This window comes from Physeter macrocephalus, chromosome 4 (assembly GCF_002837175.3).
Source record: "Physeter macrocephalus isolate SW-GA chromosome 4, ASM283717v5, whole genome shotgun sequence".
NCBI classification, from domain to species: Eukaryota; Metazoa; Chordata; class Mammalia; order Artiodactyla; family Physeteridae; genus Physeter; species Physeter macrocephalus.
This window is the reverse complement of record NC_041217.1, coordinates 125,711,308-125,732,540: the sequence shown is the minus strand read 5'-3', so window position 1 is coordinate 125,732,540 and position 21,233 is coordinate 125,711,308. Positions and strand designations below refer to the sequence as shown.

General features: G+C 41.8%; 1 protein-coding gene across 5 annotated transcripts in view; it reads right to left on the bottom strand.

The window, feature by feature from the left end:
• WLS (Wnt ligand secretion mediator) overlaps positions 1-20,550 on the bottom strand; it is a 108,546-nt gene extending 87,996 nt beyond the window's left edge. For 3 of the 5 annotated variants that reach the window (XM_007118735.3, XM_007118734.4, XM_028489272.2), the window contains exon 1: positions 20,202-20,549. In XM_007118735.3, coding sequence (XP_007118797.1) covers positions 20,202-20,307 — 106 coding nt within the window. In that variant the 5' untranslated portion in view covers positions 20,308-20,549. Of the gene's footprint in view, positions 1-20,201 lie in introns of all 5 variants that reach the window. The other 2 variants (XM_028489270.2, XM_028489271.2) reach the window with 2 other exon arrangements.
• Positions 20,551-21,233: the final 683 nt, after the last annotated feature.

Genomic DNA, 21,233 nt, shown 5'->3' with positions numbered 1-21,233 from the left:
GGGCTTCCCTGGTGGCGCAGTGGTTGAGAATCTGCCTGCCAATGCAGGCGACACGGGTTCGAGCCCTGGTCTGGGAAGATCCCACATGCCGCGCAGCAACTAGGCCCGTGAGCCACAACTACTGAGTCTGCGCGTCTGGAGCTTGTGCTCCGCGGCAAGAGAGGCCATGACAGTGAGAGGCCCGCGCGCCGTGATGAAGAGTGGCCCCTGCTTGCCGCAACTAGAGAAAGCCCTCGCACAGAAACGAAGACCCAACACAGCAAGCAAGCAAGCAAGAAGCTTTCATTTAAAACAAACAAACAAACAAACCCCAAGTCTTACCTATCTCTTCCCCATTTCTCACACACGCGTGAAATTTTCATCAACTAAGCACAAAGCTGCCACCATGTAGATCTTGGACAAGGGTATCCTATCAGACCAGCACCATGTCTGCAACAAGCCTGTCACCACACCTGAATTGGTGTTCCAACCAGAATCAACCCACTACTTTATCAAGTGAAGTTGATTCTGCCTGGCCACGTCTGGGAAATTTTTAACCCCTCGATTAGCTATTAACAATTGGTTTCACTCAGACGAGACAAAGGACAAAATAATAGTGGTTTAAAAAAAATGCCTCCACCATTCTGATTACAAAGGAGGCATGATTAACGAAGTTCCCTTTGTGTCCAAGCTCCATTCTGAGAGCCAGAGAAAGAGATTTCCACCCCCCTTTTTTGATTGCTGAGTCTTTTCCTACTTGTCTCATCACCCACACAATCTGTTCATAGCCCAAAGAGACAATCCAGCCAGTCTGTGGAGAGTTCCTAAAACATTTATGTCGTGAAAGCAGACAGGATGAACAGGACCTCATCTCACAAAGGATGATGGGACATTCAGCAAAAGAGTTCACAAAGGGAAATACAGACGGAAGGCCCTAGGCTGAATGGATTGGCCCACAATGTCTAACACAATGCCCGTCCTTATGGGTATTTGTAAACCTTCTGGTCAATTTACAACCACCCCCAGGTTTTGTCCCCAAAACTCCACCGCTTTTCGAACTTACAGTTTTTAAAGAAAATACAATTATCGAGTTAAAGAAGTCCAAATCAGTGCTTTAAGGATCATTCAGTCTCTCTAGACCTTTAAACATGAAAACAGCAAGTGAAACAAAGATTCTAGTTCCAGCTCAATCATGTTAGCGGGCCAACATAATGCATATAAAACACTTAGCACATTGCCTAGCACATAGTAAGTGCTCAATTAATATTACCTAATATTTTTACCACACCATGCTGTTTTATTAATGACATTTTTATATATGTCCTGCCTGTCTACTCAGCTAAAACGGTGCCACCTCGTTTGTCTTTGGTACATTACAAAAGATAAGTGCCTTGCCTTCATACACATCCTCTTATTTACCGATTTACAGATCTATGGTAGGGTACAGACAAGATACTAAAAGCAAACCTAGTCTCATAGCTGGTGAGAAATAGGTTCCCTGAGATCTCAACTCATTAACTTCATGCTTTCTTTCCATGACACGACAGATGAGCAGATTATCATGATTTGTGCCTCTTTATGTTCCCCAGAATTTAGCAAAGTGCTAAGATATACCTTAATAACCATCTAAACAAATTTCTAATCTGCCGGTAACCTAAGGACTCTGAGGACTTACTTTAATGCCTTTAACAAAAAGAAAAGAAATGGGTGGAAAAAGCCAACGTATTTGGCTTTGAGATAGACATGCCTCGGCTCTGTCTTTATTTGCCAAGGGAAAGCATTACCAGGTCTACTCAGCAAATAATCAAAGGCAAGAAGAAGCATGAGAGATTAAATGATATGTCTGAGGAAGCAAATGGGGCTAGAGCCAGATCTCTTGATACTCTACTCATAGCTTTTTCTATTAAGCTTGCTCTTAATTCAGTGCCTTGAATGACGTGAATCTTATCTTGAATTATGTACATCAAATTGTGCTTCCAATGACCACCCACACTGCAAAGGCCCAGGTCAAACTCCCTAATTCTTCAAAAAAAATCTTTATATCTGATCTAAAAAATACTTAGAGCACTTAGTCCATTTCACCCACTTTGACCTTGACAACAGACTATCTTATTTTATCGCTCTTAACTCTCTAATCAAAGTTAAGTTGCCCAAAGATAAGATCCATGTGTGCATTCCTTCTGTAGCCCATGACTAACCCAGCTCAGGGACTGTAGTAACATGTGCCAGCTCATCCTTTGTTCTGCCTCACAGATTTCTGGATGCCCCAAAGAAACCTCGAGTCATCATAATACCTACTCAAGTTTCCCAACCATCCCCCCAAATACTAGCCTGCTTGGGCAGTCATTAAGCTTCTCCTGTGGTGCCATCAAGAACCTCATTTCAGCTGCTCTTGCCATCCATTTCACACACACATCTAGCTCAGCAGGAGTACATGTTGCAATGAGCTTTGCTTCAAAGCCAACAACCTGGCCAAGTTCCAAGAATTGTCACTAATGATCTTCACCAGCCAGTTGGTGCTCCAACCGTGATACAACACACACACACACACACCATTTCAACTATTGCTATAGTTGGAAGAGCTGTGCCTAACAGAAGTTGGTTCCATACCTAATTTTATTTTTTAATTGTTACCAAAGACCTAACATGAGCAAACTCTCCAAATACACCTTCTACGATACAGCAGCAGTCTCCATTGACCTATCTTTAAACCAAAGGCATAGTAAGTAAATCAGTCTGGGGTCTTTTGGTTGCAAAAGAAAGGAAACCCTGCACAAAGCTGCTTGAGCAAAAATTAAGTTAATCAATTAGCAAGGTGAAGATGAAAAATGTCCAGAGACAGCATGGTCTTTAGATAGTGGTTGTTTTGAGAAATCAAATTATATCAACAGATCTCATCTCTCTATGGTCACTGAATTCTATCATATTTTACTAGCTTCATTTTCAGACTTCATTGGAAGGGCTCCAGCAGTTCCAGGCTCATATTATCTGGGTTCAGGTTCAGTAATAAACAGAGAGGATATCTCTTCCTGGTAGCTTCCACAACAAATCTCAGACTTCGCTCTGATTAGACTAAATTGAGCCACGTGTTCCCTGTGGCTTGGTCACATGTCCATAACTGGAGTCAGAGATGAAGATTCTAACTTAAAGCTCATGGTCTGAGAGTGGAAAAGGGAGGTACCACAAAGGAAATGCAGGATCCTGCTATCAACAGAATTAGGCTGAACCATCCTCCTCCGTAAGTCTTCCCTTTTTCCCTAATCTCTAACAAGTTGTATTACAAGGATGATCAACTTTGAAAATAGTATACTAAAGGAAGAAAACAACCAGGCAAGTCACAAAAGAGTATAAGTAGCCAATAAGCATATGAAAATAGGTTCACCCTCACTAGTAATCAAAGAAATGTAAATTAAAAGAAAAAAATATTCTTGGCACATTAGCAAAATTTTTTAAATTAAAATTAATGTCCAGTACTGGCCAAGATGCAGGGATTATGGACACTCCCAGGATTGACTTATGAGGTATATGTGATGGTTATCATTGATCTCGAAGGGCGAGATGGAGATTATCAAAATCTTTAAAAATGGGCACGATTTTTGACCTCAGATAAATTCACCGAAGTGAAATTGCTAAGAAAATAATTAAGGGTATGAATAAAAATTTAACTACAACGGAGGTTTTCCCAGTATTGCTATTATATAGCCCCCAAACTGGAAATAACATCAATGTCCAACTGTAGGAGATTAGGTAAACTAATTATGGTAATCCATGCTATGGGCTATCATACCAACACCAAAGATGGCTTTTCAATGCATATTTGTTGGCATGACTTTAAGGGAGAAAGGCATACCATGGAAGAGTTTACTAAGTGGGTGACCATACCACAGCACCATTTACTGGCTAATATTAGTAAATTAATTGCACTCTCATCTCTAGGTGCTCCCTGGCTCCTTCTTTAAGATTTTCCATAGGGTTCTAAAGACCCAGATCTGCCCAGGGAAAGGTCAAAATATCTGGACACCTTCAACAGGCTAAAATTTGTTGTTCCTTCAAAGAGATATTTTTGACATATTTGCTTAACAATTGTTTAAGGGAGCAGCTGAGTGTTACATGGGGAAATTAAACATGATGGACCACAGGTGACATGTACTTGTCCTAGAAGATAGCTCAGAAAGTAATGTTTGGTTAATATACAGCAACTTCTGTAAGAAATAATTCTCTATATTAAAAAACTAAGCTTTTTACTACTCTTTATCCTATATCATCATGTAGCAATTAATCTTCAAATCCTCAGAGTAACTCCACCACAAATAAATCTTACCAAATCAACCCTTCTCAAACAAAACTAACCACAAACACAGCTATTCTCCATTTCAGTTTCCATAACTTTAAAATGTGAATATTCCTGGTGGACTGACCTGTCTCAGAGTGCTGTTATTAAGATCAAATGAGATCATTTCTATGAACGTGCTTTGAAGAAGGATAAAAGCACTATACAAATATGAGGTATTAGGAGTATGAAGTCATCACCTAGGTTTAACATGCACTTAACAAAGCATCTCTGAGTCTATGTCTAGTCTTTGGCTCTGCCACAGCCTTCACGTTCTTTTCCTGCAGTCATTTCTGAAAACCAGACGTTGGCCTGCAGAGTTTCCCTGCAACAAAAGGATAGGTCCCTCTCTACTTTCAAATTGGAATAGTGATTATAAAAGCATGGTGTTTCTAGCTGTTGAAACTTAGGTAATTAAATAATGGGGAGAAATGTCAAAGATAATCCAAAAAGCAGACAGACATGCCTGGTTTAGACTGGAGGCCGAAATGGAAAGAGGCAGCAGCATAAATGAGTAGAGGGGTTAAGGGTTTTCATATTATCTCATTCAAGCCACGGCAATTAAAAATCCTAAAAGATGTAAACTTTTGAGAGTGGGAATTCTTTGAGAATTAGCAGCTAATACTGAGAGTAATATTAGTACTACTAAGTACTCTTAGTGCAATATTTTATAGCACTCCAAATATCTTCCCAAAGGAAAGCATTGCTTAAAAAAAAAAAAAAGTTGTTTCTTGGTAGGGCTGTGCCTCTATACTATGGACTTTTATAGGGTTTTTTCCTACAGTCTTTTTCCCATTGTGAAGAATGGTAAAAGTTTAAATGAAACATGGATGGGTCAATAATAAGCACACTGAAGTTCTTAAATTCCCTTCTTTTTAAGCCTCCACCCGAATTACATCCCTCCCTTGAGGATATTTACAATCCTCTATGACACATGCTCTGTACCTTCTTGGTTCAAGGAAAACACACCTACAGCATTTCAAATTAACTACTGACCCTTACTCTCACACTATAAACAAACCCTTTTCAAAATCTCAATTGCATTGTGTCCACATTGATTAAAGCTTGAAGCCTGGTGACCTCATGTGGTGTTAACTTCTCCCATGCACCAACAGCATTCTGCCTTTCTACTCAATTACCCCCTTTGGTGCCAGAGGATCGCTACCCAATGAACATACACAATGGACTTCTGCTTCATTACACTAACCAACAGCAGGATAGAAATAAGCAGAAGAGGAATAAACAAGCTAATTTATCATGAGGACAGAGCAAGCTTTCACCAGTCTCGCCATGGAAAACTTCAGTGGTTAACAGGAATATCAATAGTCTGGGGGTGATGTTTATGATCTTACAGATTGCAGACAGAGCCAAATAGACGCTGGTGATTAAAGAATTTTGCAGATTAGCAGGTGTGAACACATGCACACAAAAACCATGCCTTAAAACTCTGGGCTCCTACATAAAACCAACTGAAGAATTATTTGGGAAAGCACAACCCAGGGCTTTGGATAATGTGGACTGACACCCTGGTAATTTGCCCCAAGTGTTCGACCTAACTGTGGGGTCCCTCTTATTCATCTTTGACGAGGTGGTCAGGAGGGACCCAGCCTCTTTGTGAGAGGGGTCTGGATACCCCCCTCCCTTCATTAGGCATGGCAAGGGCACAGTGGCTGATTGAATTAACAACTTTGGAGGGCTTCAGTCCCAGTTTCCCAGACATTAGCACCATCATCCAGAACAAATTAAAAGTCTCACAGCAATTAAGCAGATTTTGAAAATGAATTTCCCATGGTTCAATGGTTCAACAAGCAATCTTAAGTTAAGTATGAGAGAAGAGTTTTAGAAGGAGAGGAGGAACTGACTGCTGAATTTCCAAAGAAAACACATAATTGGTAGAGGCATAAACAATGAACGTCTGAGCCTCTGCTAACTAGGCTTTTACATTTCTTGTATATAAAATTGGAAATAGTCACAGAAGTGTGAAAAAATAAAAAATTAACAAGGAATTGTATTAAAATGGTGCATTTTAGGAGGATTCTTTTCCTTTTTTCTTTGCTTTTAATTCCTTTAACATCATTGTGTTCTTGCTTAAAAACAAATAAAATTAGGAGGGGACAAAAATGCATGTTTCTAGTCACTAGATGATAATTTCACACAAGCAATCTAAACCCGACTCTAGAGCCACCTACATCTCCCTGAACTATTGTATCCAGGTTCGGAGCAGGCAGAAAACCTTTTATGTCAGCTCCCAAAGGACTCTGGGTGATTTAACACTGGGAAATCATTCTTGGGTTAAAAGAATAAGACTAATAATAAAATAACATGTAGCATATTCTATGTGGTTACAATTTGCAAGTTACTGTACACGTACTTTTCATTTCACAGATTATTTCATTTAATCCTCACAGCAATGTCACAAGCGCTACTACTCCCATTTTACCCAACAGGTAGATGAGGAAACTCTGGCTCTGAGTTTAAATAATTTGTTCAAGGCCACATAGCCACCAAGGGGTAGAGCAAGGATTTCTATCCAGTCCTCCTTCTGAATGCAATTCTCTTGCTTACATTTAGAAGAGCAAACTTCCACTTCTGCTGTGGTTTTACCTAGCCTTTAAAGCAGTGGATAGGTTCATAGCGTACACACACGCACACACGCACACACACACACACGTCATTATTTTAGAGGGAAGGCCTGCATGATGACGTGATGACCCAGCCGAGGAAGAATTCCTGTCGCCTCTTTCAAGCCCATTTTCTCTCCATCACCACCGCCTCCTCTCCCCTGACTCTTGTGTCAGCTCTGTGTCCCCTCCCCAATACTTCCATCTCTAGCTGGAAGGTCTGGCTAAGAGAAGTCCAAGTCCAGCTTTTGCGTAGCTTTCTCCTTGGCTTTTGCTTCCTTGCCTTTCAGTGTACATCTGCTTCTTAAATCTCTGTTCCCACCTTTCCACCTGGCTCCACTGGAAAGTCAGCAGGCCCAGGCTCCTCTTTGACTGCAGGCACCTATTCCACACAGCATGTTTCAGTACCGTTCAGGAACCTGGAAGAATGTGTGGATGAATTCATTCCCACCCACCAGATCAACAAGCTGAACACAATGGAATGCAGAGGCGGTTATTTGAATGTCTTATGCTTTCTTGTCAAGGGCAGTTATAAAAGCTGACATCACAAATACATTACCGATCTCTAAGAAGAACCATAAATACATCTGCAAAATTCTTAGAAGGGAAACTTTGAAAGATGAATTTTCCATCTTTAAAAGTTTATAGAAAATTAAGCAAATTATGTCATCTTCTTAAAGAAGCCCCTAAAAAACAGCTCTCAGGGAGTAGAAGAAACCCACTTACTTCTTAAAGATAATAAATCACAAAATTCCATTATGGTTCCACATTCCCATTTGAATATTCAAGATTCATGTACTAGGGTGTGTTCCTTTTTCCCAGCAAACTTTATCAGCTAGTATGGATAACCACAGTCAATTTTCTGCCTTTATGGCCAAATAAAGACCCAATACATAAATCAGACCCAGTAGTAATCACTGTAACACTAGGCATAGGTAATGAAACACTCCCCTAGCAGTCAGGAAACTTGGTTCAAATCTTCTCTCATTGCAATTTCTCTGCGCTTTAGTTTCTATTATACAACATAACAAGAGAAGGTCCTTTCCCCAAACTCCTCAAACTTACAATTTTATAAATCTAAGCATATAAACCATGAAGGTGACATAATCTTTGAAGTTCAAGTAAGTAATAAGAAACCTGTCCTCATTTAAATTATAAAAGAATAGCCCAGAATAGAGTGTTAGAAATTTTAGGGCTGACCTTAAAGTTGAAGCATTTTAGCTACCCCTGCAACAGGTCCAACATGCAAGGCATTTATCTATTTCTTCAAAAAGTATTACTGAGCACCTACACTGCACTACCCTGTGGCAACCACAGGAGATAAAGATGAGCACATTAGACCATCCTTGCTCTCATGTAGCTTATAGTCTTACAGGGATTATATTTTAACTTTATTTTTCTTTATAATTCCTTATAATACAGCACGATAATTCTAGCTAAAGTTTCAGAAGTAGTTAATATTTTATAAGAAAAAGATCATTTCTTTCCTTGAAGCTTGACTTTTCAAAGGTCTTTGTCATTTATACTATATCTAGAAGCAAAACATTTCCCAGTGGATGATGACTTCAATTTTATAATGTAAAACAGAACAACTGGGATTTTCTATGCAGCAAGCATGGATGGAATCTCTCTTCCACATATTGAGTGGTATTCATTTAAAAGTCAAGCTACCTGGGCTATATATGCTATAAAGAGCCGTGAATACTGGCAAGCATTTTAAAAGGCAAAATTTAAGATTTGGTGAAAACTATCACTAACTGGATCAAAAAGTAAGTTAACTGCTCTAATTCACCAAATGTGTGGATGACATGCTTCTTGAACTGCTGGCTTGCATGGATTATGCTTAATTGGGAAGGCTATCAAGCAGGGCTGCTGGGTTTCTAATTTTACGTAATTCACTAAGAGGCAGAAATAAGCTGCCAGGAGCCTAACTAGACATGGGATGACTCAAAAAAATCCTTAAAAAGTTAATTAGTGATGACTTCTAATTCAGGGAAATGTCTAATGTATATTGATGGATCTAGCACATATGCACAGGTAACTTATGTTCTCTCATTTAAACCCATAACCTCCTGTGAGGGAAAAATGTTTAGATGAGGAAACTGAGGCTGGCTCATAGAATGTAAACGGTTTGTCCAAGTTTGATAACAAACTGGATCACACCCATTGATCAACCCAAAAACCGAATGCCAGCAGGTAGAAATCTGATCACTTCAAATCGGTAAGTCTATCATTGAACAGAAACATCATATGGAAAACCTTGAGCCAACACCATGTTGTTTGGCAGTGTGACAATTTCCTAGGAATCTTATAAGAAGCCCAAGTCATTAAAGGCAACTTCCAAATTCCTGTAGCATCACTGCTTAGCTGGGAGAGTTACTCTAACGTGAGGTGCACAGAGAGTTGGCGGTTTCCCTGGACAGAGCTGGTATCAGTACCTAACCACATCCTGACCTGGAAATGTTGTCTTCTCGAATATATACTAGGGCTGATTTTGTTCAAACCCCAAAGCCTCCTGCCCGTCCCTCTCCCAAACTATATTTTCTCTCTTTGTCTTTTTTAACAGGTAGGTGGGGTAGAGAAGCGACATGAGAGAATTCTCCCGATCTCTAGAAAAAAATAAGTTGCTAACTGAAAGGGGACCTTAGCATACTTTTAGTTTAAAAATCTTAGGCATCTACAAATTACTCTTGTTTCTTTCTCTTTCATCAACTATTATCCAGAAGCACCACATTCTCATAGAGCATAACTCTGTTCCATTTGGGCACGTTCAAAGAACGATGCCGGCCGAGGATTTAACACAGGCTGGCTCGTGAACATGCAGACGCTGTACAGTTGGGAGACTGGGTGACTGAACGGATGTCCAAGGCCCTGGAGTTGCCTGTCACAAGCCCCTCCCCACCTCACCCACAGCCACCTCACAATTCGGAAGAAGCTGATCCTTTCTAAGTACAGATGTGTTAAGTGACAGCAAGGCCCCTGGTGCAGTCTTTCCAAAGCCTCAGTAAAAATCTTATCTACAACTTCCTTTTGCCCAGGCACGCAGGGGCTGAAGTCAGAGCCCATTTCACACAAGCCAGAACTAGCTCAACAGAGCAGAGCAAAGAAAGGAATGTGGGGATGTGTCTTTTCTACATTTGAGGCATTCCGTTCTCAGGCGAGTTCTAACCTAAATGAGAGCAGATAAAATATATAAGAGCCCGGAGTAAAAGGAACAGAAAAAAGACTCGATCTGCCTTGAGAGCGGGCTGGGTTTCACAAATATGGATCCCAACTTTTTGGCTGGGATCACCTGAAGGCAAGCATGTTAAAGAGAGAATTAAAAGAAAAAGAAATTCATTACAGCTAAATCAGAGGACGCAGAAAAACAGTGCTTTGTGACTCTAGTTTCAGCAAAAATAAAAGAAGTAGAAGAATCTACCCTGTAATACTGGCACCTCTGAAATCAAAAATATGCTTGTCAGACACAACTGCATAAGGCCTTCAACATTTTAAGCCCTGTTTTGGCAATTTGAATTTTCTACTTGCAATTACCTTCAGAGTGCAGAAATGGCAGACATAGACATAAAGGATGAGCAACTGTGTTGTTTCTTTTGTATGTAAAATAGACCCAGAAAATACAGGGCACGTCACTTCCCCTAAACTCACTACAACTTCAGAATTATGCCTGCCACAAACATCCCCTGAAAGCACAAAAGTTAGTCACAGACGTTTAGACAAGGAAGCTTTAGACTGATGAAATCTTTAAACATGAGGATGTCACTTTTGGTTGGATTGGTAAGGACCATAGTGCACAGTTTTAAGTTTTAAATTTACATTTTCTCAAGCAGGAGAAAGGGGATGTACCGCCCGCTCAGCAAACAAGGAAGAAATTTAGCTTTATTTTTGTTTTTTATTATTATGTGGTATTCTTTAGAATCCACATAGAACAGCTTAACACTCCATATAATCCTATTGCTTCATCAGAAATTAGCTAAGACCATTAAGTACACAAAGGCAAGCAGAAGACAGTCAAGTTATTACTACTTTATTTTCAAGTAACAGGAAAGTCAATAGAGCTTTAAGAACCACAAGTTGGGAATCTTCTGCACATTAACTATACGACGGAAATCAGATGATCTTCACGCTGAAACGCAGAAAGACATATATGCCTGGAGTGCTGACTGGCATTAGAACCTGAGTCTAAACCAAGGCTCTGCCTCTAATTGTGTAAACTGAGCCCCTTCCCTTTCTTGGGACTCCGATTCCTCCTCAAAGGAGGTAGGACAAGACACGGTCTCCAAGGCCCTTTCATCTTTACAATTTAATAGCAACAAGCTTCACAGCTTCCATTCAGGCCAGATACAACCAAAGGGGACAGACACAGCGGATCCAAAAAGCTGCTCTCATGGCAAGTGATAAGATCACAAAGCTTTAGAGTGGAATCAATTAACGTAGCCCAGCCTGTAATGTAACGATGCCACTGGAGGGGGAAGGGGTGCTGCTACTGCTAGGTGTGAAATGACTTGCCTATATCCAGAGACCCCAGAAGCCGGGGCATGCTCCCTTTCTCTTCCTGTGTCCTCATGTTACCTACCACACATCTACATCTCTCTGCTGCCAGTGAGTTTCTGTGGCACATTGTCCCAACTGCTGTAGACTTAGAAAATGGCATAACCAAGCTATATTAAAATTGCCTATAAAGCAAAAGTAATTAACCTGGAGCAAAATGTGCATGCTTTAGGACAATGATTTAGACTCATGTTCTTTTTAAGCTAGTTATCTGCAACAATATTAATATCTACTATTTGGGGAAGGCTCATTCTGAGACATACAGTTATAATGGGAATTCATGTTAGAAAGCAGGTTGACCTGTCTGAGCACCTTCAAACCCAAAATGAGTAATGCTTTGGGTCATTCCACTTCCCTCTGCCTTAATAGATCCATGAATCTGGAGGTGTTTGACAAAGTGGTGGTGACTCAAGAAAGAAAAAGAATAGAAAATAAATGATGTCAAGGCTAAATTCTTCCAGATCCAAGAGCAGAGAGGTACAGGGAAAGAAAAGTAGGAGAAAACGGATACGGGTTAAGCAGATGGTTTCAGCAAAATGTCCTCTGGGAATCAGATCTCTGGTGGGCCTGGCTCAATGAGAAACCCAAAGGGTGCCTTATCCTCATGATAGTGGATTCCTCACTACAGTTATCCATGAAATAGGACGCCTCTGCCCCACAACACAGTTGAGGGTGGGAGCCAAGGAGCCCTTGTGACTTATTTGCGATCACGAGACCACAGATCGTCTGCAGAGTTACAGCCAAGTTCCTCTCCACTACATGATGCTGCCCTGAGACCAGGCACTCTCTCCCTGGGAGGGGCTCAAAACTAAAAGCAGCAGATAACTGGCCCCCAACCAGCTCTCGTGAGCTTAACCTCCTTAATCTGGGGCTTGGGAAAAAAAAAACAAAAAAAACTGAACCAATCATTTACAGACCGGTTACCTTCTTCATAAAGAAAAATCATAATGCCTTGCCAAAACAAATGTAATAACTTGGCATCTTCTTTCAATTTCTTCTGCTTTCTTGGAAATGTGTATTTATGGATAAAGCCTCTTAGTTAACCCAGGGAATTAACTAGAAGATTAAGAAGGCCCTATAATTCCTGTGGGCCAGTGAAGAAAGAACACCCTTTACCAGGGAATATTAAAAGAATAGAGTAGAAAAGAAAAAGAGGGAGCAGAAATTGCGCTTGAAGCCCAGGATTTAAACAGGCAAGTAGAGAGAAACACTAGCTCAGCTTGGGAGGAGTGGGTGACATGGGAAGTAGATTTTGGAAATCCAGGCATAAGTTATGTCCCAAAGAGACGTTCTCATATGTTTATAGGGGCCTTAATTTTTTCCTTTCCTGAATCCATATTCTACTCCTATCTCCCTCCTCCACACCCACATTCCTCTCTCTTGTATTTAACATCTATATTCAGGACCTATTGTGTATGCTAAGTCTAGCTGGCATTCAGGTCGAAGCAACTCTTTGACAAGTTTTCAATTACAACTCTCAGTTACTCTTTGCTGTGTGTAATAACTTCTTCTGGTGGCGGGGAGCTGGGGTGTAATTTCCTCAGGTTCAGCCCTCTTCAGCATGGCCTGCAAGCACTGGCCAACATTTACAATAGCTGGTGAAGGAGGTTAATATATTTTAGGAATTGGGATAATCTGTATAGGAAGTAACTAGGTCAGTGAATAGTACCCAGGCAGTGATGGGAGTATGTGGTCTGGGAAAGGCGTAGAAGCAGAAAAAGCCAGTCTGAGCTTTCATCTTCTATTGAATCTGTGTAGAATGTTTCATCACACTTGACTCTTTGTTTCCCATAGAAATTGAAGGAACAATAGGAGGAGAGTGGCATTAGACTTGAGAGCATGGCTTGATTCAGTTCAGGATCATGGGCTTGAATGCCAGCCCTCTTATTTACCATCTCTGTTAACTCTGAAAAGTTCCTTAAGTGAGCCTCACGTTCATCTGAAAACTGGAGAAAGTACCTGCTCCTCTAGGTTGTTATGTTCATTAAGTGAATCAATACGTGTAAAATGTTTTCCATAGTCACCCAATAAATCTTCAAAAAAGCAAAAAATCGTAATTAGCCAAATCCCTCACTACTGGTCAGATGGCACTCTGATTATTGCTTTTGCTCCTCAACAAAATTTAATTATGGGTGGAACATGGTAGGGTGGGAGGGATGGAGGGGAGGGAGAGGTAGTGCTAAAGGGCTAAAGAACCTTAGGATTTCTGTATTCTAAAACATATGAGTTGCTCTTTTCTGTTATTTATCAATTCTTTTTGATTAGCCCTATTATGAAAAGGGAAAAATGCAAAACATTTCATCAAGTTTGAGAACTTCAGTGCCTCAAGCTCCTCCTCTCCACTCCCATCCCCATCCAGGCACTTTTTCTGGGAACCATCCACATCTGGCACACTTGTCTATTCTATTGTGCCACTGTTACAACACCTCAGAGAAAACAGAAGACAAATGAAATAGACATGATCTTTTCACGTCTTGATGCTCTCTGTCTCCCTTCATCTCTTAGAGTCTCTATCAAAACTGAGGGCAGTAAATCTCTCAATAGAGAAAATCCAACAGCATTTTTTCCAATAGGACATGTACCTATTCATGGTGTCAGCATGGAAGCCTCCGGTTTGAAATGCCCTCATTATTATGCATGGGTGTATATATAAACAAAAATTATCCTTTGGGGAAACTGAATTTTCAACTTTCAGTAAGAGGCTCTTCTTTCAATTGCTCTCACTGCCAATCCACACCCTCTAAAAAACCTCTCCAACCTCAGTTGATCTCTTCTCTCCTCTTCCTTTGAAAAAGTCCAGACTTATATAACTGTATAAATATGTTAAAACCACTAACTAGAGAAAATAAAATTGAGTAATCTTCCTTAAGGTAGCAGAACTCAAACACTTTGTGGCTAATGAACTTGGCTGCTCAGGCAGTTGGATTATTCATAGAATTATGGGGACTGGTTAGAACCTGTAAGAAATTGGTTGGACTGGCATATATAGACTTCTCAGAAGTTGTCCTCCCTTAGCTGAGTCAAGGCTCTGCTTTATTAAGTACAGCGGGACTCCATTTCACTTATCATCAGATTTGATACTTTTTCTTTTAACATATTACCTGTTGGTTAGAAATGAGAAATTAGTTGCATTTGCAGTGTTACTTATCATGTCTGTCTACATTCAAACCATTTCTATTCAGCCCTAGAAGGCAAGGCTTTGGGAAGTGGGGTCAGGAGCACCTAATGGTTGATAAATCTGGATTGACTGGAATCCAATCCGAGCTTTGACCCTGACTAGCTAGGTAATCTTGAGCAATTTTTCTAGACCTTTCGGTACCTCAGTTTACTTGTATGTAAAATGGGTACAACAGTACCAATGTGGCAAGGCTTTGCATGAATCAAATTAAACAAAGTCTGGCACACAGTACATATTTAACACATGTTTAGCATTATTTATATTGTTCTATTAATATGTTAAGATGAAATATTAATATAACTATTTGATGACATAATTAACAGGGCTTCTCATTTCACATGTTCTCAAATTCCCAGTAAATGAGAATTATCATGATATTAAAAACCTCATCATAAGAAATCTTTGGCTAGTGAACTTGGATTAAGAGGGACTCTTTTCTACCTCTGGCTCCCCGAGGTTACTCAGGCTTCAAGTCCCCTCTTTCCTAAGCCCTAGTCAGCACTGTAGCACTATGCTGGGTACACATTAGGCTCTAATCAATATTTTGCATATTAGGTAGGTAACATATATGAGCTCTAAGCTAAGGACTTTCACACAATTCCAAATTCTAAATCTCCATAGAAACACCTTTATGAGGAAGATAAGGTAAGAATCTTTCCTCAGTCTACATGGATTAAAAAAAAAATTTTTTTTTAAGGCTTCATTATTGCAAAATGTCAACTAGCTAGGAAAGGCTTCGAGTCTAGATCTGGGTTCCAGGCAGGGGACTTGAAAACCTTACAAAGCCACACTATTATCTCAAGGAAATGTTTCTCACTTTGAACAGGGAAAAGGGAAAGTTCCAATAGAAGCCTAGACAGGCTGTACTGAATGATTAGATGAAAGCATGATTAGAGACTGTTAGCACTAGCATGACTTTGTTGCAATAACCAAGTAGATTGCTTAGTTTTTTAGAAGTTAAATAATGTAATTTCAATTACAAAAAATTTCCCACTCCTTACAAAAGAATTTTTGAGGTTGCACAGTACTCCTACAAACCATATTAGATACTCTGTTAACAAAGAAAAAAATGACATGGTTTAGTCAGATATGAAATTTTACAAAATAAGAATCAAATACAGAAAAATGTGGAGTAACATCAACCAAAAGCAAGTTCATTAGTTCTTTTCTCAACAGATACCCAAACACTGCAGGATTGCCAAGTATTGCATTATTAATATGTTAAAATGTAATAAATACCACAACAAGTTTAAAACCTAATATATTGGGACGCAAACACTTATATACTCTGCATAACTGTAATTTTATTTAATTTTTTAAAATGCTGCCCCTTTCAAATAAGTGATAGTAGCAAAAACAAAAACTCTTCATATGAATGGACCACAATCAAAACCATCCATAGTTTCCATTCAAACAATAATAGCACAATAATATGGGCTATATCATTGAAAAGCAGTAGATAAGTCCATGCAAACTGATTATACATGTGTGTATATATGTATGTGTATTCTACATGTATACACACATATAATATTCTCAGCAATAAAAAAACAAGAAAAGGCTGCTCACATACTAAGCCTTTGAAAGAAAGCAATCCTTCCTAAGAAAATAATAATGGGCAATTTGTTGATACTTATTTGGAATATTCTAATTTATGGGTATGCTTAAAACAATGCAATAATTTTCTATTCATCCAATCCTGATCTTTATACTCTTACCAGTTTTAGAACAGGTGGGAACGGTGACCTGCTTTTCCAACCATTATATCTCCTCCCAGACATGACTAATTTGAAGCTGAGCAAATTGCACATAATAGGCCAGGGAATCAAGTTCATGATTTTTAGTCGGCTGCACTCTTGTTTCAGCACACATGGTCTCCTTCCCCTCCCCCCTTCCACCACCCCTGCAGCTGCTTCTCCATGAACTAAACTCACCAAACGTGAAATCAAAGGAAAATTATTTTTTAAATTTTCTGCAGGATTATTTTTAAGGAGGCTAAAGATTAAGGTATATCTCTAAAAATATTTTCTTTTCCTTCAGGGGTTCTTAAATTTTTTAATGAATTCTAAATACAAAATAAGTTAGCCACTTAAGAAACCTTCTCAATACATAAGAAAACAATCAGATGCATGATTTTATAATGACTCAAAGTTTTTACAAAAGCATGGCATAATTCAGTGAATTCTTAAGTACCCCAAATTCTACCACATAAGATATTGCTTTCCAGAGACTTCTTGAAAAATCCCACTAAAGGCTTAGCAGTATACAGACCCTGGCATAAAACAAACAAACAAAACAAGCACAAAAACAAACAAAAAAACCCTTGGTTCTACGAAGGCTGTTGGAGCAGGGGAGGATTTAAGCTGACTAAACCAAAACCCAATCCCTCTTATTTCCTTTTTCCCTAGTGTTTAAATTTTTCCCCATCAATTCTAGAAGGCTACAACCAAACACCAGTCTGAATGCCACATAAAACTTAAGCACTGAAAAATTCATACAATTTCACAACTGAAAGGAATCTTCAACTCATCAACTACCGATGAGGAGACTGAAGCCTGTTGGTTAACTGAAAAAGTGCCTGTCACCTTGGGTGCGTGGCTTGTCATTATTGTTTGGGGGTGGTGGTTGATTGTTTTTGTTTTGCATCTGCGTGTGGAGTACTTACACCCTTACCATCAGGAGCTTTGCCATTCGGATCCTCCCCTTTCTAGGCTGTCATGTTTCCTTTCCTCTAGGACAACAGTGATCAAAAAGGAACAATATATACCAAGGACAATTCAAAGCGAAGGTTTCACTTTCTCACTTGGCCTCTGCAGATGAATTAGAAAGACACTGCACACCCAAGACACCGGACTTCCTACGGATCAATAGGTTTGAGCAGTGAAGAAGTTCTCTTCTCACTGGGGAGCGTGGAAGAGGAGGTTTCTGGACTTTACCTAGACTTTCCAGCCTACACACTTCTTCAGCTACTGATTCCACTCACTCACTTTCTTGAAGTTCCATCCTTTGCTTAGTTTCACCTGCTTTCCAGTTTAGGAAAGTTTGGTGGGAAAACATATCACTTACCTTTTGTTGATATTTATTTCCCAAGTTTGGGTCTTATAGCATACCTAAGTTCTTAGATTTGTTTAACAGCAAAATCAAACCAAAAAAATTACTCTATAACTGGTTGAGGTAAAGGCTAAGCCACTATTCAAGTGTTGCGGTGAAATGGATCTGACCTTTTCAGCCTTCAGGCCAGAACTAGGGACATAGCCTTGGCAACTGAGGAAGGAGGAGAGGTAAGAGGTAAACGTACACAACAATTTCCCCCAAGAAGTGTTATACAGAGATAGTTTTCTTTTTCAAGCAAAGATGGAATTAAATCAGTTGATTTACTGAGGGGAATCTAGACCTATCACTAACTTTTTGAGATTGTTATCAGATACGGTCACTAATCAAGTTCTCAGGGAAAAACAACCCTTGGCACCACTTACTCCAAACAAACCCCTCTTTGAACATACAACTGTTCTGATCCTATGGCAACTCCAATGTCCGGCTGCCACTCACCAGTGCCTTGGACCTTCTTCACAGTACTAAAATTCCAGAAATTATGCTAGTTCCAGAAGTGCCCTAAGAAACCTACAACAGTGGATAATGGGCTAGATCAACTTTAGAAAAAGAAACACACACCAACAAATACCAGGGAACTATGTGTAATGGTTCACTGCTTGTGCAAAAACCTCAAAGAGGATGAAGGTCAGACAGGGATAATAGGCCAATTTAATTCTGAAAGCACAAGGTGCAAGAAATTTTAATTATGGTCTGCCACTGAAATCACACAAGATCCAATGGCATCTAACTGCAACTGCTCATCAAGGGAGACAAGAGGTGTAATTGTAACCGCTGCATAATCACCGTGAGGGCACAGAGAAGGCTGCCTTCAGCTCGCAGTAGAGAATGTATTAAGAGCCTCGAAAAATCCAATACAGGGAAACATGGAGATTGCACGTAGCTAAACAGGAGCTCCTAACGGGAGGGGTGTGGGGAGGGTTCCAGGAATAAAAAAGATTAAGCTGTTTGACCCAAATTGAGGATATGAGCTTGGAAAACTCTGAACCTCCTTCTGCTTTGTGGATACACACACAGCGAAAGGCACGATCTCCTCCAGAAATTTCTCTCCTTGGTGAAGCTTCACCCACTCTCCTTTGTTTAAACAATTAGCTTGGATGTTACGGTGATTTACAGAACCAGACTCCCTTTCATCTGTTTCCATCAGACCCAAGTCTGGAGACAAAACGCCAGGCACAGGACTCGAGGTGCCCAAGCCTGTGCAGCTCTCACGACCACGACGACACCCGCGCCGCGCGGGCTCCGGAAAAGGGACGCGCGCAGAAAGCCCCTCCGTAGACTCTCCACTCCGCAAAGTTTTACAGATCTGCGAAATACGGAAGCCAAGCCTCTCATCCGCACCCGTGGCGAAGTTGGCGCCGAAGTTTGCGCCGGGACGTCCTAAATATCGAGGGTAAGGGGAAAGCGAGTGTGCGGAGAGGCGGGAGGATGGATGGAGATGGAGACACGGCAAGAAGAAGGGAGTATTTTTGAGTGGAAGGTCCGTGAAACCATCTTCTTCACCCGGAAGCGTGTTTGGCTCGAGAGGTCCGGGCGATGCACGCCAGGGGAGGTCTCCCGGGGGGGGAGCTGTCACCTGCGGGGGGCTGCGGCGGGGGCGCAGGCCGCCCTCCTAGGCGCCAAGGCAGGACCCGGGGCTCCAGACTCACCGGCTCTCGGAGCTCTAAGAAGTGGGGGAGGGGAGATTCGCGAGAGGGCGGGAGGCCAAAAGCAACACCTTTCTGATACGCCTTTCCCCTCCGACCTCTCCAACTTCCCGCAGCGCCATCCAAGGACTTTCTCCCACCGTACTTCACCCCATCCAGGCTCCGGGCCAAGGCTCGGACCTTGCGGACGGCCACGGCGGGGCGTGGGATGCGAGTGCGACGAGGAAGCCGAGGGCACGAAGGTCAGGACCCAAAATGCAAACTCTCAGCCCCCAAGCTGAGTCAACCCAAAGCGTTTACACATGCAGAGATCACAGCCCTGTAACAGGGCTCTCTGGGTTTGCGCCGGGCGCAGTTCTCTGACTCTTCAGTTGTTCCTAATAAAGTCGATTACGTTGCCCACCGGGAGCTGATTGGGAGGGAAGCGAGAGGAAAAGGGGGGGAACGCGGGAAAAAGCGGGGGGAGCGGCAATCAACTTTGTAACCCAGCGCTTCCTCGCGCGATCCGTCGCCATGCTTAAGATTCCCACCCCCGCTACCCCCCTCCTTCCTTTCAAGTGGATACTGAAACTAGGCCAAAACTTTTCCCCCTCCTTTTCTCTTAGCCACTAGACTGGATTGTGCCCCACGGAGCCCCATGGAGCTCTGCTTTCTTAAGCACAATAGCCGGACTAATTAGATCATAGAAGCAAGGCAGTGATACTGTAACAAGTAGCCGAAGAGGCAAAGAGGGAAGGGGCCCGAAAAGAGAGAAAGGGGGAAAAGTTTGCAGCTCTCGCACTTACCAATCAAGCCTCCCACCAGAAAGGCGATGATTTGGAACAGGAGCAGAATCCCACCAACAATGCACAGCTTCTTGGTGCTCATGTTTTCTATAATTGCCCCAGCCATTTTTGCGCCCCCCTTTTTCTTTTCTCCTTGAAATAAATGTTTTAGGGTGTGCTTTTTGCTCCCTTTCCTCTCACGCTCCCTTCTCCCTCGCCTCCTTTCTGGGCGCTGCAAAACTTCAGGGTTGCGGGAGCGCGGCGAGGATGGGACCGGGACGGAAGGCGCCCGCACGGATTCCCCCGGCACAGCCGGCTCGGGCTCCCCCAATGCCAGGAGCTGTGATTGTGGCCGCTCCGCCGCCTGTGGACGCTTAAAGGAGCAGGGAAGCGGATCACATGACGCCGCCTCCCTCCCTTTCTTCCTCCCTCCCTCTCGCGCTTCCTCCCTCCCTCCCTACCTCCCGCTCTTCCACTCCCTCTTGCCCGCCAGTGCGGGGCTCCGAGCTCTGGCGGGTGCTGGTGTCCCGCTCCCGGGTCTGGAAGGCAACCTGTCCCGCCAGGGGCTCGTGTCGTTTGGGGGTTGATGTTGTTGTTTAGTGGGTTCCCCCTACTCCGCTTCCCACACGTTTCCTCTTCTAGTGCGAGATGTAAATCCCCTGTGGGCAGCTCGGCAGACCTTTAACTTACGCGTTGACTTTAGGAAATGGTCCCCACCCCCAACTGCTAGAACTCTCTTTAGGAAAGAGGAGGAGAATTTTTTAAAGGGACCCAATAGATGCTTAAGTCAAAGCACGGAGATGCGGAATAAAGTCGCAGCTGGGCTTCCTTCTGCCTGATCCCAGCCTCGTTATTGGGCAAATACCCAGCTAAATCCCCCCACTGCACCCCTTGGGGAACCCTGCGCTCCAGCCAGATCAGGCCACTGTTCATTACCACATTATCCCCCCACTCCGTAGGTTTCCAGAGCCTTAACCCTGGCTCTTGCCTTGAAAGAAAATATATTCGACCCCATCGGAGTTTTAAACCTCATTTAAAAACCAGCTCGCCTGA